We start from the raw sequence: 18,383 nt of genomic DNA on the forward strand, positions 1-18,383 counted from the left end.
GGAAGACCGCACCATAAGTCATCAACCACCCAACCAGGACGAGTTGAGTTACCTTTTCAAACCAGAGCAATGCCAACAGAACTGCCCATACCATCCCCCATGCTGTAATGGCGGCGATCCTTTGTAGCCAACGCCCTCTCCCTCTTTTCTGTAGGGCCAGCATGAGCAGATAGGATAGCAGGCCACTGGCTATTAAAGCTTCATAAACGACGTTGATAAATCTCAATACTGTAACATACAGCGAGGCTACATCTAGGATCATCCATCCCACCTCCACTGCTCCTTGGAAAAGGCCCAGACGAGTAGTGTCAATCCTATGACGCCCCAGAATGTAGGTGACAAAGAATGCTAGGGCCAGATCAGATTTCTTCTGTACCATATTGATCACAACGACTCTCATGGCGCCCGTTATTAATGCCAAGAACCTCAGTGATTGGGTGATAGCCCACTCTCCAATGCAGCAATAGAAGAGCCATGTCGCCAGTAAAAGCCAAAAATCCAATTTACTCACTTGAATTGGGGTGGTCAAAACAACATCGGTGGTGTTGTTTGCCATTGTGGGTGAATTGCTCTGATGTCAGGGTCTAGTGAAACTCTTACCACGGAAAGCAGAAGTAGAATGCCTCAGGCGCTCTCGCACTTAGCCTTTTAAAGCTTCGATTGCTCCTCCTCCTCTGCCTTCACACAGACTCTTCCTGAACGCGTGACCTTCTGCTGTCAAAACAATTGGGTCTGCCACATAGGGGATGATTTTATCATTTACATCCTTTCTTTTCATCATTCCATGGCCTAATATTACCTTGGTGCATCCAGGCTTGTGTGGCATTATCCTTCATGCTAGTAACATTAAGTATTATTTTCCACTCCTTTATATTTTGGGTTAAATTATAGTCCCATTGTTTTTTCAGATTGGTCGTGTTGTCTAGAGTTTGGTTGCTCCATTGTATGTACACTTCTTCAGATTCTGTATTCCAGCAGGTCTGATTAAATCTTCTCATGGTCCAGCACAAACTTTAAACGTTAGGCAGAAGCATAAAATCCGTTTTTCCTTTCCTTGGTCGTTGATCTGGCTGTGGTTTTCTTTCTTCAATCTCCATGCTCGTGTCAAGTTTCAATTTGCAGGTATTTTAGGGTTCTTCCAAGTTCCTCTTGGTATCCTCTATGCGCGCTATGAGTGGCTTTCCTCCTCCTCTTATGCCCCAGCGATGTCTTCTCACGCGGCCTTGTTGTAATTGTTGAGTTAGAGGAGAGGGGACTTTTTTTATTGCAGGGTCCAACCCACGCCACACCCATTTCCATGAGGTAACTAGTAGTTTCTCCGGTTTGGCAGGGGTCCTATTCCCATGGCTCCTCCTGAAGTTAGAAGTCCATCTATCGCCATGCCCATGTCCTCCCCTTGAGGCCTCACAATGCACATTTCGGTGTACAGGGGTTGCCCTTCCTCTGTTACCAGCTCTGTCTGAGTAGCCCAGCTAACGCTGTTATATGCCATTACTCGGCGTGGATAGAAATCCCGAAGTGACTTGGGAAGTCACGTCCTACCCGGTCGGTCCTCTTCTTGGTGACTCTTAGGCTCAAAGTCTGGTTATTACATACCGGTTGGTCTTTGTTTTGTTCCCGTTTCTCCAACTTTCTTTTCATGAAGGGGCTACTAGTCCAGATTACATCGTATCCTACCCAGACCTCCATATATGGTTGTTGTAAGGAATCTGCGTAGTTCGGGCTCCATCTCAGTTTGAACATCCAGTCTCTTGCTTTCACATAGGCCACGTTGAGAATCCAGGGCACGTTGGGTGGATACTCCGGCACTGGTTGATATTTCCACTTGTTCGCCAGCCCACTCTCTGGTCGACTGTATTGTAACAGCCAGCTTGAGACCAAGGGGTCCATGTTCAGGTCCCTTTTAGTCTCACCTTGCCCAGGTTTCTCTTCCTGCTCCAGTCTTGCTAGGTCAGGGTTTCTCCAGTACGCGCAGTTGGTGCAGAAATATCCTCCCGAACCACAGGACCCAGCTTTGGGCTCAAAATCTCTCCTTGGGTGATCCAACCAAATGATTTCATTGGGAGTCCTATGTACACTCTCTGGATTGCCAGTCAAACCTATTGATACCTTTCAGCTTAAAACTTGACCTTCTTTTTCTTACTCTCGTGACCACAGTAGCCATTTCCCCTTTTTGCCTTCCGAATTATTGCTTCTCCTTTTTCCTCCCACCTTCTGCGTGGCTTCAACTTGTCATCACCCTTTTTCTTCTCTTTAGGCTCCTCCTGTGCCCGCTCCAAGGGCGTCACTTCCCCCAAGACTATGATGTCTGCTCCCAGGGAGTACACGCCTTCGTAGGGTGCCATTACCATCTGTACTTCCACTTGTACCCTCAGGGTCTGGTTCGACATTGTGGACTGGGCTGCTCTGCTTGCTATGGTTCCTGGGGCTTGCATCACCCCTTTGCGGTGCCATGCTTCCGGTGCCACTATGAATTCTGCACTTTTGGTTTTGCTTTTTGGTCTCGGGTTCCCCCAGGTCCAGACTGGTGGTACTATAGTGTAAGTTGGTGTGTCTTGCTCCTTCTTCTCTCGGTACCTCTGGTAATTCTTCCAACTTGAGATGCAGGTCTCTGACCACTTCTTCGATCGGCCTACCCCAATGAGTTAACTCCCAAGGACCTTCCCATCCTTTCTCTTGGGCTTCTCTTCTTGTCAGATCGGGGAGTCGCTCCAATCCCGTGGTGTAGTTCGGTGACTTCGGATCTCTATACACCCGTATTACCTGAGGGACTTGTGTGGTGGCGAGTGGTGGCCAAGCCACCTGACCATTACTTGGGTCATAAGGCCAGCACTTCTTAATGGTCTTCTCCAGAAGTGACGAGTGTTGGGTGTCTTCTCTTGTAGCTCCCCCACAGGCTCCCACAAGTTCTCTGCCAGGGTAGAGGCTCATCTGTGGCGCGGACGGTTCGCCAGGCTCCTCACATATCGTGGACAGTCTCTCTGAGCTTCCACTCCCTCTCCATATCTCCTCAGCTCCGGCCAACGACTTCAGCATTTCCAGGGGGTCCAAATACCTTCGCACTTGCCACCCTTTTGCCTGCCCAACAGTCTCCCATTCCTGGTGCACAGCAGGCACATGTTGCATTGCTGCAGACGTTCTCCGTCCCACCGACAACTACATTCCCTGGGTTCCACTGGAGTTCCTCTTAAATCCCACTGCGTGACGATCTTCAGTCTGGGCAAACAGGTCACTCTGCACATGCCACAGACATAAGCGTCCATTACCTTCATGGGTTTGTAGTACATTTCCTTAAACTCCCCCGTTGTTCTTCGGGCTTTAATTGGCTTCTCCTGACCCGGTCCTTCCCATTGGACCGTCAGGGTGGTTGGTTTCATACATACCACACAGGTGTTCTTCAGTTCTTTCCAGCTTAGGATTCCTGTCGTATGAGGAGGAGATGCTATCTGCGCATAGTTCAATATCTTCAAAGCTCTGCCTGCCCAGAGCCATGACACTGTTCTTCTTTAAACACCCCCCCCCCCCCCCATAGACAGTGGCCATTCTGACGTAGGGTGGTAGGTCTTGTGTGTTCTTGGCCATCTTGGTTCCTGGTTCCTTCTAATTTGAAATTGGCTTAAGCTGCTCTACACCCTGGATTCCTTTGTTCTTTAGCAAAACCGTGTTGCTGTCCAAAATCTTCTCCACTATGTCCAAACCCTCGTACTTGGCCTTCACTGCAGTGTCTTGTTGTTGGTCACGTGCCTTAACCCACACCTTCTGTCCTATGTGGAATGGGACCTGGGCTGAAGCCTCTTTGTTATTTTCCAAGCTCCTCCCAGCTTCTGACATCACAAATGGGCGTAGATTCAGCTCCTCTGCTGGGGAGGGGTGACCTGTTCTCGGCCAGTCGTTCAGGGCCCTCCCAATCTCCAGGGTCTTAGTGTTCCACTCCTTGGAATTGGCATTCTTACCTATCCAATTTTTCACCAGCCCAATGGTCCGTTCCATGACGCCATTAGCCTGAGGTGTGTAAGGTGGAGAATAAATCCTAATCACCTAATTTTGTTGACACCATTGGTCCACTTTTGCATTGCGGAAGTGCGTCCCATTGTTCGTCCGCAACTCTTTAGGCACGCCCAGATCACTGCACACCTGTTCCAACGTGAGGCCTCCGACTCGTTGTCCTCTTCTTCCGGCGTTATATTGACCACATACCCGGCATTCTTTTAGGACTCGTCATGTACCGCCTGTACAACTCCTGTCACCGACTCTTCTGGGACTACCCGGCCCCTGGGTGTCTCGTCCCACTTCTCAGTCCCGACAAAGACTATTTTCCTTTGTTGCACAAAGCAATCCACTTCATTGTTTCCTCTCCAATGAGCCCCCTCCTTGACGTGGGCTCTTTGGTGGACTACTTTCAAGTCTATACTCATTCTCAGTTCAGCGATCTTTTTCTATAGATCTTTATGGGCCACTGCCTTCCCATTGGCACTCTCAAATCCATTTTCCTCCCAGATGTTGAGGTGTTCTGTAAGCGCTTGGGCACAGTAGTTACTATCTGTGTAGATGATCCATTCATCTGTTGGTGTTGTAGTTTCTTCTGATTTCTGCGGTTTCTCTGTGCCTGGTTTTTCTGATGTTGGTGGGCGAATCTGGTCCAGCTTCTCTCTGAATCCTTCCGACAATCCCAGGTCTGTGGATACTTGGAACCCCAGGTACTTAACCTGAAACTGCCCAAGCTGGCACTTCTTGAGGTTAAGTTTGAGTCCTGCTGCTATAATTCGCTCCACTACCTTCTGCAACTTGCCCAGGTGTTCTTCCTCAGTGTCATCGGCAATAAACACGTCGTCTATGTAGACTGTCACCTCCAAAGCAGCCAAAATTTCCATTACTGCTGACTGAAACACATTCGGTGAATTCTTGTACCCTTGTGGAAGACGCTGCCACACATAGGCTTTCCCTTTGTGTGTGAACGCTGTTTTCCCTTGCGATTGCTTCGCCAGCCTCAGGGAAAAGAATCCATTTGCTAGGTCCAGGCAGGACTTGAACTTCTTTACCTGGAGGGTTTTTAACGCACCTTGGGGGTTAATTAAACTGGCTCGGTTGGCTACCGGTTAAGTGCCTTGAAGTTGATTACAGGCCTCCAGCCCCCTCCAGCCGACTCCGGTTTCTTCACCGCCTGAATAGGGCTGTTCGTTATTGGGTTTGGCTCTTCTCTGATGATCCCCAGCCTTGATAGTTCCTTCACGATCATATCCATTTCTTCCACCGCTCCAGGGTTCAACGGGTATTGTCGAACTGGGGGATGCATAGTCATAGGTCATAGGGTCCTTCAATCCATACTAAACCCTTCCAAACTCGTATGGCCTTTTCTCCACCGATTCATTTGCAAACTGTACAGTCAGGTGTCCTTCTCTCTTGAGGCTTCTGCGGGTCATTGACACCTCTGCCCCTGTGTCTACCAGGTATGGGGATCCATCCACTAGCGTGTAGATTTCATCCCCGACCCAGTAGGCATTGTCCAGGGTCACCCGCGCCTCTTGAGACGTCATTTGCTTAGCCCTCCGGATGTCACCCAACGGGCTTCCCGGAGAGTGTCTCGTTGTTCTGGTGTGAGTTTGCTGTATTTTTCTGGGGGCAAGTAACCTCCTTTCTTTGCAGGTGTCGCTCGTGGCCTTGGCTCAGGTGGCTTTAATGGGCTGACCTGTGATCTCCCAGGCGGCCTTCTGGTTGGCCCAGGAGGGGTTGGTCTTGGTGTTGGCTTCTCTGCTTTGACAGGCTGTTTAGCCCCTTTCTTCCTTTTCCCTTCATAGAAGTTCTGCTCCAAGTCGTACTTTTTCACCTCAACTTCCAATTCTCGGATAGAGGTCATGTCAGCTGGCATCCTTGCAAAGGCTACCTCTCCTCTTCTCCCTTCCGTGATGGCTCATAGAGTCTTAACATACCTCTTTGGGGGGATGGAATCCTTCAGCATGTGCCATACCTGTGAGAGTGTCTGTCCATTCTCCAGTCCAGCTCTACCACGTGCGATCAGGAACTCCTCGTCATCCAAGTCTTCCAGCACCAATCTTTAATAATGCTTGACTGCTGGTTCCCTTGCACTCAAGGGTTGTGAAGTCAGGTGTGTGAGCCACAACCTCCTGGCGCTGTCGTTACTGGTGCAGCTCTCTACCAGAGGCCATACCTCTCTCAAGTACTCGGTTATACTTTCCTCTTCCTTTCTTTCCCGAACCAGGTTCTTCAGTTTCTTGAATTCTGGAAACTCTTACGTCTCAGTTAAGATGGTCTGGCCGCTCCCTCGTTGTTCCTCCTTAGGTGTAGGGTGATGGATTGTCGGCTCCAAATCTTCTCCTTCTTCTTCGTCCGAGAAGTCTCTTTTCATTTTCTCTAAGGTTTGCTGGGCAAAGTGGTAGGCTGCCTTCTTCATTCTTCTTAACATCATGTCATGGGCGACTGCCACATACGCTGCCCTGAAGTTTGCAGTTAAGTCCCTACACGCGACTAAGGTGGGGTAGGCTGTAGGGCTGTGCGATATGACCAAAATCTCATATCCCGATATTAAGACCTCTATCGTCCGATAACGATATAAATCACAAAAATGTAACATTTTCTGTAAATTCTGTGAACGTCGGGCAGCTCGACTTGCGTGAAGTGTTTGCAGCTGGACGTCGCGTACCTGGAGTTGAGTGTTTTAAGTGATGCATGAAACGATACATTTTTAGACATAGGTTGTAACGGCTGCCGTTTTCTTTGTTAGTATTTATTACACGGCGTGCTGCGGGGAAAAGCCTGTTCTAATGTTTGAGTCTAAGGTTTATTTTTTTAGCACCTGATGGCTCTTTTTTGCTTCTCATCCGTAAATACTCTGCATCTTTCACATGATTCAGTTTATTTTGAAAAGTCTCAACAGGATCTTGAGCTTTATTGTGAAAGGTTTATGTGGAAAATAAACAAGTGGACACGAGGTGGTTTTACCGTCGTTGTTGCTAACGACAACGCATAAAAACAAGCGCTTGTCCTTCTGTAGTGTGGTTATATTAAATATAAGAGAAAGAGAGAACTTTAGGAAATTAATATAGCCACTACAGTGACCATCAAAATAATGAAAAAATATTGCCGTAAACAGTTTATTTTGCGACACCATGAAACAAACGATAGCGTAAAATGAAACGATAGACGTTTTTATATCGTCATCCGATATATTTCGTTATATCGAACAGCCCTAGTAGGCTGGCATCATTAGTATCTTAGCCCACTCACCTATAGTTGCCGTTACTTCCAGCTTCTGTTTCTCATCCAGTTTTTCACTTCACACACTGGGGATCTGGTAATCCCTCTGACCTGCTTCAGGAATATAAGCTCTTCTTCCATCTTCCACTGGGCCGAACTGTATCTCACGGGCCATCTTCTCGCTGGCTTTGCCCACGTTGACCATCTCAACCGGTTTCTTATTGCCTTTCCAGGCTCCTGATCTTAACTCCTTATATTCCCTTGGTTCAGGCGTCGATAGCAAGCTGGCCTCCTCAGTCTCTTGCTCTTCTCCCGGGTCACTTTCAGCCTCTGATTTGTCTCCTTCCTGCTGCTGAGTCTCCGGGTCTTCCCTTTTGAGGCTCCTGTCCTTCTCTACGCGTTGAAGTGGGGTGAACTTCGCAGGAGGCAGTAGTCCCATTCCGCTCGTCCCAGGCTTTTCTCCGCTCAGGTCATGCGACAACCTCAGCACACTTTCGTCGAATTCCTCCTCTTGAGGCTTTACTCTTGGTGTCTTAAAGCCGCTGTTCCTTCCCGTCGAAATGCGAGGCTCCTTTTCAGGGTTCGTTGACTCTTCTGTTGCCTGCACAGGTTGGGACTCCTCTTTCACCTGTTTCTTCGTTCTCACCGGGTTTAACCCTTCCTGCCCTCCTTCTAGTTCGGCTACTGTTCTTCTCAATCGCTCCTCTTGCTGTGAGGGGGACGAGATCATCACAAACTCCCGTATGGTGTTGTAGGCTTTTGCTGCTTTCAAGTATAGTCGTACCGCAGCCAGCATTGCCCCTTCAGCGACCTCCCAATGCAGGGCTCCGGACCTCAGGCCGTCGGTGCACATTACTACTCTTCTACTGCCCATCACATTGGCTTGGCCGAGTCCTTTCTCCAGGATTTTTACCATCTCCCGTTGGTACTCACTGGCTGAGGAGGAATGTTCTCCAGGGACTGTCTCATGGGTTGCATATTCTTCTATGTGCAAATGGATTATAGCATAGTACGGCAGTTCAGCTCCACTTGTCACGACCCCTCGATGTCCTCTCTTCTTATCTCCCTTGAGGCTCTGTCTCACTTCCCGCTCATAGTCTTTTCCTGCTCTGGTGAGCAGGGCACTTCTGAGTTTCTTGTTGTAGAGCCTCAGGTCAGTGTCCGTGAACACGAGCAGCGCATCTCCGTTTAGATCCCACGGGCTCCCTTCCAGTTGATATATTTTCACTCCATCTGGGTTTGGGAGCTTTTTTGCTCCCTCGGGGACTGCTCAGCTTGTCCCTCCAGTCTTGGGGGTCATGCTTCCGCTGTCTCTCCCTTTCATTTAGTCGCTTGACCACTGGCGTTGCCCCAGCTTCCATGAATTCAGGGAGCTCCTGCTGTCCAATTCCTGCTATCAGCAATGAGGGACTAAGTTCTTCTCCCTCACTCTCCTCCGGGCTCTCCTCTTCATCTAGCTGGCTGGATGTCTCGACTACTACTACTTGTGAAGCTCCTTCAATGGTTCTTCATACTCCTTATAACACGGTGCTGCTTTAATGTGGGTATTTAGTAACACACAATCCACATCTGTCTCTCTAGCCAGCATCTTCACTACTGGGTCATACTTCTCTGCTGGGCTAACCAAGGTGCTGACGCTCCCCTGGGTCCTTGCCTTCAATGTTATGTTCCACCACTTTATCCAACCGCAGATGTTTTCTTTGCTTTTCATCTCTTTTGGACTGGATATCACCACCACAATCTCTTTATCACAGGTCTTCGGCGAATAAAACTTCTCTCCTCGGTTTATTGCTTCCTCAATTTTCTCACTCAGGGTCTCAGTGTCTGTTTCTTCATTCATCTCTCTAAGGTGCACCCGGACTGACTCGTGCCAAAAGTTAAGGCCATTTCCGTAGGGTATTACTTGGCACAGTTGCTTGTGGGTTCCCGCTGTCCCTCCTGTGGCCCCTGACCCTGAGGTGGGTTTTCTCTTTGGAGGGAAGGAGGGTCCTCGTGCGCACTGATAGAATCCAGTTCCCCGCTGTGTTGGAAGAAGTCCAAAGGAAAGATAAAGTGTAGCCCAGTACAAGGCTCCCCGACTTCACCTTCTTGACTCCGATCCCAACTCGGCATACGATGAGTAGGCAGTCCAAAATTCATAATCCAATCAGTCGATCCACAGTGAAGGGCTATGACTTCTCCTCTGTCGTCCCTCGCTCGAAGTTTTCTCACCGCGGATCTTCGGTCTCTTCACATCCTACTCACCGGCTCGGGACTAGAGGAAAAAGTGCTTTTCTGCCTCTGCCTCTCACTTTTATACACCTTTACGGACCTGTCTAGACATGTGTCTAGACATTTACCGGGCGGAAACACCATCTACGGACATGTCATGTTCCTCCTCAGGTCCACCCTTTACTCTTGACGCACTGGCATGACTTGCAGTTTTAGTGCATTTCCTTTCTTCCACTCCACCCAACAATGTTGCAGCTCAACTTCCCCTAAAAAGTCTTAAGTTACATACAAACAGAAATCACTTCTCCTTTTCTCACAAACACTATTAATTTTTTATTAATCTTTTAGCACTGGAATGCATACATAACTGTTTTTATTTGATTCTACGCTTTAACAGGCACAACAGCTTTCCTTATTTCCATTCCATTTGTGATGAACATGCCGGAGATTCTCACACTCTTCTGACAAGGAAATACTCTTGCTTTCATCTAACTTCTTACGCTTTTACGGGGCCAGGTTGCAGGGGCAGCAGCCTAAACAGGGAAGCCCAGGCCTCCCTTTTCCCAGCCACCTCCTCCAGCTTATCTGGGGAAACACCAAGGCGTTCCCAGGCCAGCCAAGAGATATAATTTCTCCAGCCTGTCCTGGGTCTACCTTTCCCCTGAGCCATAATCATAAGAGAATTGATAGCGCATTTTCATGACCCAACTGGGCAGGTGGACAGCGTGGACAGCGTGGACACCCAAGTTTGTGAATGCAGTAACTTGAGAATGAGATGACGTAGGATTTTGAAATCCGTACCATAGACGCAACTACTAAAAATCTTGGATGAGTTTGAATCTCAGTGACCTTGACCTCAAGTTCAAAGTCAGAGGTCAACTTTTCTGCAAATGACCTAGGAGACTGAGGAGTAGCAGCTAACAGTATTTTTTGCTTTTTCCTACAAAATTTTAAATACATGTTTTAAATTTATACGTTAATCCTAATTTTCTATTATCTGTAGCCCAGAGGCTGTTCAGTGCCCAGGTTTGCTCTGCCACATTGGTTCAACCCTCGACAACAGCAACAAATTACTTACAAGGCAAACTAATAGACCATTAGTCAGCAGTTAGAATGAGATAAACTGTTACTGTGTTCATGTACAACAGGGCAATTACAGGGCGGCTAACAGGCCGCAAAACCAACATCTTCTCTATTCTGTAAAGGATTTTCATAACTTGATTTGATTGGATCCTGTTAGAAAAGTTAATCATTTCCCAACTCCACAATCCACAATTCAGTTTGGCAACAAATTGCACCATCATGTTCAAAGGGAATAAGAGGTGAAAGCGTGCTGAAATCTGAACTGTAAAGGTTTGAAACCTCTATATTGGGATCCACACATTGTTCATAACACATCTACGCTTTGTTTATGTACATTTCTCAAGGACTGTTAGCACACTTGTTGTGTATATTTCATTTTAATGCAAACCCTTTCAAGGCTTTTCCTCCTGTGGTCTCGATACAAACTCAACATGTGTTGTGTAATTTTGGTAATTCAGACTTATAAAATTAGCTTGGCTAGGTGCCTTTTTGTATGCCATGATACTGATGGCAAACTTCAAATTCACAGGATCTCCCAAGCTGTGCTGCAGTTGCACTTGACTCAGCACCAGACCATCGTTGCAAGGTGGAAACCAATGAAAATAACATGTTTCAAATCACAGCCCATGTGAAAGCACCTTACAGATGGGTGAACTGACGATACCTTATGTGTGCAGTAAAAGCTTTCCTAGAAGTGTTAAACCTTTTTACCCTGACTCCTAGAACAACACTCTTTCTGCTATTTGTGACCTCCTGATTTTCACATTTTGCTTCAGGTTTTTCCTTGCCTGCTTAATGAAAGGCACACTTCAGCAGTGTAGACTGGCACTGAGTCTCCCTTCATGTGGCTTGAAACTTGTGAGAGGGGCTCACAGAAGCAGAGGAAAGCTCTGGAGGTGGGGAAGGAAGCGAAGGAGTCGGTGGCTGATGTTATATTCATAGATTCATGAATACTAAAAGAGCCAGAAGTGTTGAGTTACTTGTGTAAATGAGGACAAAAACTCTAAATATGTAATTCTGATGAACAGAAATTAGTTTAAAGAGATTAATCAATGTCAAGAGAAAGAGTTTTAACTCAAGTGTCCAAGCTGTTTTAGCAAACATGTACATTATAGCCTGCTAAAAGTCTATAATTCAAATTTTGTAGATATAAATGAGAAGTTGTTGAAATTATACAAAAAAAAAAAAGAAAAAACAAGATGTTTTTGTGAGCTGTTGTAGATGCATAAAGGTAATAAGAAGGCAGTTGCTAGGTGATTACCAGGCAATGTGATTGCATCATAATATACCATGCATAATTCAGCTTTTGTGGATTAAAAATTAGGCTTCCTCAGCAGCAAAGGGATAGGTGTCCACTCCAGGTCAGGGATGAGCTGCTCCCCCAAGCAGAGGAGTTTAAATATCTCTGGGTCTTGTTCAAGAGGGGCGAGGGAAACTGGAGCTTTACAGATGGATTGGTGTTGCAGGAGTGTCACCAGGAGGGGACAGCTGAGGTGAAGCTGTTGATTTAGATCAGGGGTCCCCAACTCCAGGCCTCGAGGGCTGGTGTCCTGCAGGTTTTAGATCTCACCCTGGGTCTACACACCTGAATCAAATGATTAGTTCATTACCAGGCCTCTGGAGAACGGCAAGACATGTTGAGGAGGTAATTTAGCCATTTGAATCAGCTGTGTTGGATCACGGACACATCTAAAAACTGCAGGACACCGGCCCTCGAGGCCTGGAGTTGGGGACCCCTGAATTAGGCTACGTCCACACGTACACGGGTATTTTTGAAAACTGAGATTTTCTGTTTTCGTTTTAAAAAATAATCCCGTCCACACGTAAACGCAGAAATGAAGGAAAACGCTGCTAGGAACATGCCAAAACAACAGGTGGCGATATATTCCTAACCGTGTAGAAATGTTGGCCAATCAGAAGTCTAGAAGCCTCGGTGGGAAATAGTAAACAAAGATGGGGCATAGAAGCAGAACCAAGTCGTATGTGTGGAGGGACAGTAACTGTGTGTGTATATGTAATCATTTAAACACTGCAGAGAGTAACAGTAACAGTATTGTAGAAATTCATTTAACCGAAACAATAACATGGCTCACAGTGTGACGTCAAAAAAGGCGCACACCTTTGACGCTACGTTTTCTCCGTTTTTCTCGTCCACACGTAAATGCAAAGACGGAGTTTTCGAAAATATCCACCCTGGCAGGCGTTTTTAGAAATCTCAGTTTTCAGTGACCGAAAATGCCGTTTACGTGTGGACGAAAGGTGCAAACGCATAGAAAAATCTGCGTTTTCAAAAATACCCGGGTACGTGTGGACGTAGCCTTAGATGGATGGAGGGTGTTATTGTCACAAGATAAACTTTCTTTATAAGGCATTATAGATGTATAAAAGCTAAACACAGGTAATTTTAACTCATTGCTAGATCGTTGCTAGGCAATACGATGACATCATAATATCTGATATAGATTAGAACCTTCAGGGGACTAAAATGTACTTGTGTGACAAGTTTTGTTGCTCAACTCCTCAAAAAAGCGTCATTGTTATTTTGAGAATTACATTTTTGCTTCAAGGCTTCCACAGCAATAAATCTTCACTCTCTCAGCAAACATGGGTGAAACATTGACATTATCTCCCCAGTGGGTGTGGTGTGACAGCAGAAAGTGCTCTGTTGTAGGACAGATGGCTGCACAGAGCTTCAGTCAGACTGGCTCCTCAAAGAGAGAACTATCTGTTGGATTAATGAAGTGGAGAAATTAAATGCATGTCTTTTTTTTCTTTTTGTTTCAATATGATATTTGATTGACAAGTTGTTTGAATATTAAATGGCTATGATCAAACAATGAAGCTATGTCTAGCTTCATGTTAATTCTGTCGTATTTGTTGCATTGTTTCTCTGCCGATCAATCTGATCATTAAAAACCTGTTATGTTGTTCAGTGTTTAAGATGAGAAATGGACTTCAGAGGAGGAGATGGGAGTTTGAAGTCTAAAAATAGATATTCTTAATCCCAGCACAATTAAGAATATTTCATTTGACTGCATAATTTTATTGTATTTCACACGACTGTATAATTTTTTTTTTCAGAGCCAGTGTTCTTCCCAGTTTTCCCAGAAGCAAACTCCTCAGTCTTGTATCATTAATGAGAATTCAGCAGCTAGGTTTTCAGCTCTTTTTTTCAATCTGCCCATATCAACACCTAATTTTATTTAATTTTTTTAATTTAGTGTATGTTCATCAGTTCTCGATAGCATAGCTCTGATAAAAGCCAGACAGATCAGATTCATTGCCGTAGAAGACAATAGAAAAGTCTTGATCCTTTTCATCTGATCAACTGTCTCATCAAGTTGTATTTTCCAAGTTTTATCTGATTTCCAAGATCTCCTTAAAATATAGTCTCCCACATAGGTACTTATTCCTTCCAAGCTGACATCCCTCCTAAATTTATTAATGATGTTCTGCCAGTCATCTTTCCTAGTCTAAAATAAATCATTTCCTTTCATCTGGCTGCATTCCAAATTACTGCAAAACATTGTCTTCCCTCTGCTTAAAAACACTTTCTAGATCCCAATTACAGAACCATTTCTAAACTTGCATTCAATTAAAAAATTCTTGATAAACCTGTCAGGGAAACAATATCTTTGATAAATTCAAGTCTGGTTACCAGTGAAACCATAGCACTGAAACATTATTACCGTATTAAAAAATTGCTAATGATATTCTTTTGAACCCAGGTAAGGGTGAATATTCCATTTTAGTCCTCTAAGACTTATCTTTAGTTTTAGACACCACTGACAGATCTAGACAGATTTACAAAGCTGGGATCTCTGGCACCGCTCTCAAATGGGTTTATACTCAGAGATGTTGAATAGAGAGTCGCATCTTCTCCGTTCATTCTAGTGGACCAATTTTTAATTATTTTTTTTTAAGGGCAATGGTGTATCATAGAGTCTCGCAATTGTTCCTGGAAGTTAGCAATATACACTAGCCAGGGATGCACTTTTAAGAAAGTAAGAAGTCAAAAAACTAGATAGTAGGGTATTACCATGCAGAAATCAATTTCAGCTGTGGAGTAAAACATGTTAGTTGATTTTTTTCATAGAGTGTTATTAATCCCAAAGGAAATTCATACATTATGTGATCGGCTTCTCCCACAGAAGATCACTCTATAAAAACGTGAATTTGAAGATGAATGAATTTGTAGTTTTTGGACATATGACCAGTTGACAGTTAGGCATCAAACACTTAATATTAACCAGGAACAAAAAAATTATTTATAATTTTATCCTAATGTTATGGAATTAGAAAATAAACTTTTGCTGGTTGAATGAAATATAACATTACGGCCTGTAGCTTTGTGGTCCGTTTAAACATATTTATCCACTGCTGTAATAAAATGATAAGTGCACAACAATAAGGTAAATGGCTAGCTGTTTTTGTGATATATAGGTATATTTAAGATTCAAAGAGCATATTTGTGAATTTTTGTAACTTGTGTTTTTTTTTGTGTGTGAATATTTCATGTTTAAACTATTAAGTGAGAAATGTATTTTCTAAACAAACCTCATGCTCGTCCACCGAATCATTCTGATGTCAGCTGACAATACTGAGAGTCACATGACAATCGCATCCTTTCTTTTGAAAGTCTTAAATTAATTTGTCATTAAGATTATTTTCAGTCTGAGTTATTGTGGAATTACTGACAACACAATGAAGAAAATCTAACAGATACAAAATATAATAATAATTTAAAAATATATATTCCATCAATATTAACAAAAAATTCTACGGTAAGTTGCGACTGGGGTTGGTTAGCATACAATGTTGAAAAATTAAATTAACAACAGCAGCTTTGACTGTGATACACAAATTTAAATACAGTGTGTCAAGAAGGCGGGCACTGTAAGGTTTTCTGTTAGCACTTTGTATAATTATATTATGTATACATTTTTACTCTGAAGTCTATATGAACAACATGTCGAGCCCGCATTCTGGGTCCCCACTGATGCAACTCACTATTCAAAGGCTCTGATCATACTCAGTTAAAAGATCCATCAGAATTCTTATTAATAACTACATTGTCGTCATCTGTGCCTGCCATGTGAGGGGTACCTCAGGACCTCAGTCCTTGATCCAGTTCTGTTTTCTTTATACATATTACCCTGGATTACTAAACTGCTTCAAGGGCTTCTCCTATTGCTGTGCTGACGATGCACAGCTGTACTTTTGTACATATGTAACAACCTCAACATCCTCTCCTACCTTGGTGAAAGCTTTGTCGCTATTGATGAGTCAGTGTCTTCATATTTGCTCCAGAAAATCTCATAATTGCTGGAGATGGTGTTAAAGTTTAACCACTCACATGGTTCTCTCTTTCTCCAGGTCCATGCAATGCTGGAGTCAATCTCCTGCAGTTTCACAAAATGGAACAAACACATGATGGACACCAGAGATTACCAGGTGTCCTTCACCTTCGGGCCATGTGACCACCAACAGGAGGTCAGCCTCCGTGTCCACCTCCTCGACTTCATCTCCAAATCTGTGAGTCCATTTTTTTTAGCTCACCGCTAGCATTGTGTAAATTACCTTGGTAGAATTCAAAGTATTAAAAACCAAATATAATCATTAATATAATTGGATTTAATTGGTGCTATGACTTTGTGTCCATCTTCATGTTTCAGGGGTTTACGATACGCAACACGCGTGTTCATCACATGAGTGAACGGGCTAATGAGAACACAGTGGAGCATCATTGGACATTCTGCCGCCGAGCTCGCAAAGTCGATGAGTGATGGATGAAACAAAGGATTGATTTACATTACAGATATGTAATGTGTCATCAGACACCGACAGAAACTTTTTTGTTTGTTGTTTTGTGAAAACATTGTATGTTTTGTGTTTTTGACTTAATCCACTCAAAGTTAAAGCACAAAGTGAGGTCACTGACATCATGAGGACTTCAACAAATAGTACTACTGCTTTAAAACAAACACCCAATGGACAAACGTTTACAGACAGACTTCAAGCATGTGGAATCTGTTGGTGTTTGACCCTCCAGCACCTTTTGAGATGAGCTGGATCTATGACTGTCTACTTATCACGTCACTTTCTCGGTGTTGGACTTCAGTAATCTGGAGTAAACCAGAAGATTGAAAATGATTATAGTAGCAGATTAATATTCATGGTTTTAAATGCAGGTGTTCAGTTATCAAATACCTTAAATGCTTCATCATACCTTTGAGTACATTGTGAGTGTTGGATACAGTTTTGGCATGTCAGTGGGATCAAAAATTGGTTGTCTGTCATTGTTCACTACAAATTAAAAAATTTTTTTAAAAAAGGTCTGTTTTGTGTTATTAAAATTGGTCAGAATTAGGTTTTAGTTTTTTGGGGGTTTTTCTAAACTTTAAATTTGAACAAAATGAAAACTAAAAGAGTTTAAAATCACATGAGCCAATATTTTATCCACAACAGAATATAAATTATATAACAAGTGTTTAAATAACAAACTGAGAAGTTTTACAATCTTATGCACAAAATTAGCTCATTTCAAATTTGATGCTTGCTACTGGTCTCAAAGTTGGGGCAGGGGCATGTTTACCATGGTGTATCATCTTCTCTTCTTTTCAAAACTGCTTGAAGACGTCTGGGCATCGAGGTTATGAGTCTGGAGATTTGGTGTTGGAATTCCCATTTTTGCCTCATATAGGTTTCTAGCTGCTGAAGAGTTTGTGGTTGTCTTTAACGTATTTTTTGTTTAATGATGTGCCATATTTTCTCTATAGGGAAACCTTTATATACCTTTCAGCATTCATAGTTCCTTCCAAAAAATGCAAGCTGCCCATACCGTGTGCACTTATGTACCCCAATATCATCAGAGTCTTGTTACGTTCTTTGTCCATCACATCACTCCTGTTCTGCAGCAGCTTCATTGGCTCCCGGTCAAGTATCGTATCAATTTCAAAATACTCTTGTACGAATTTAAAGCTATTCATCATCTCTCTGATCTGGTTAACATCACCGCCCCATCTCGTTGTCTCAGATCTTCTTCTTCCCTTTCACTCTCCGTCCCCTCCCCCCGTCTTGTCACCATGGGGAGCAGGGCTTTCAGCTGCTCTGCTCCTCGACTCTGGAATTCCCTACCTCCTGATTTAAGAAATATCTCTACCTTCTCTCTCTTTAAGTCCCAACTCAAAACCCACTTGTTCAAAATAGCTTATCCCACATAACCTCTCCACTCTGCTATTTTAAATTTGTTTATGTTTTATGATTGTGTAAACTCTTTGCTTTTATGTTGCTTTTTACTCTACTGTGTACAGCGACCTTGAGTGTTTTGAAAGGCGCTTTCAAATAAAATGCATTATTAAAATGTATTATTTTTTGTCTAGGCGTGTATGAACGCAACAAGAAGATGGCCCACTCACACACCACCCAACTAAGTACACAAACAACAATATCTTCTAAAAGTGCTAAGCAGCCATTTATTTGCTTCAGCTGTGAGCAGTGCCAAAAAAATAACAAACAAAACTCCCTACTGGTCCCTATGCTTTCCTACACAAAATAAACACCAACCAAAAGACAATCCACTTACCTAACTTTCTAACAAAAAACAGGAGAAAACTTAAACAAAAATGGCTTCTCACGCCTACTAGACTGCTGCAGTGAAGAATATGTACAAGGTGAACAAAATACACGATTGCTACTTGACAAGACTATTTACAACTATTTACAAAACCAAGATACTAACACCAGACACACGAGTGGAACATGGCGGATACACAGACGGACCAGCCTACAAAGACAGAAGACGCGACTTAAATACACACAGAGAAACACAGGGAGATTACACACAGGTGGGGAACACAGCTGGGAATAATCAACCA

At 43.9% G+C, this 18,383-nt stretch overlaps 1 protein-coding gene across 1 annotated transcript in view; it reads left to right on the forward strand.

The window, feature by feature from the left end:
• The window catches only part of kctd6a (potassium channel tetramerization domain containing 6a), a 35,787-nt gene extending 18,164 nt beyond the window's left edge, over positions 1-17,623 (forward strand). The window contains exons 5-6 of the mRNA XM_031731487.2: positions 15,883-16,041; positions 16,182-17,623. Coding sequence (XP_031587347.1) covers positions 15,883-16,041; positions 16,182-16,292 — 270 coding nt within the window. The 3' untranslated portion in view covers positions 16,293-17,623. The remainder of the gene's footprint in view (positions 1-15,882; positions 16,042-16,181) is intronic.
• The last annotated feature ends 760 nt before the right edge of the window (positions 17,624-18,383 follow it).

This window comes from Oreochromis aureus, linkage group 5 (assembly GCF_013358895.1).
Source record: "Oreochromis aureus strain Israel breed Guangdong linkage group 5, ZZ_aureus, whole genome shotgun sequence".
NCBI lineage: Eukaryota > Metazoa > Chordata > Actinopteri > Cichliformes > Cichlidae > Oreochromis > Oreochromis aureus.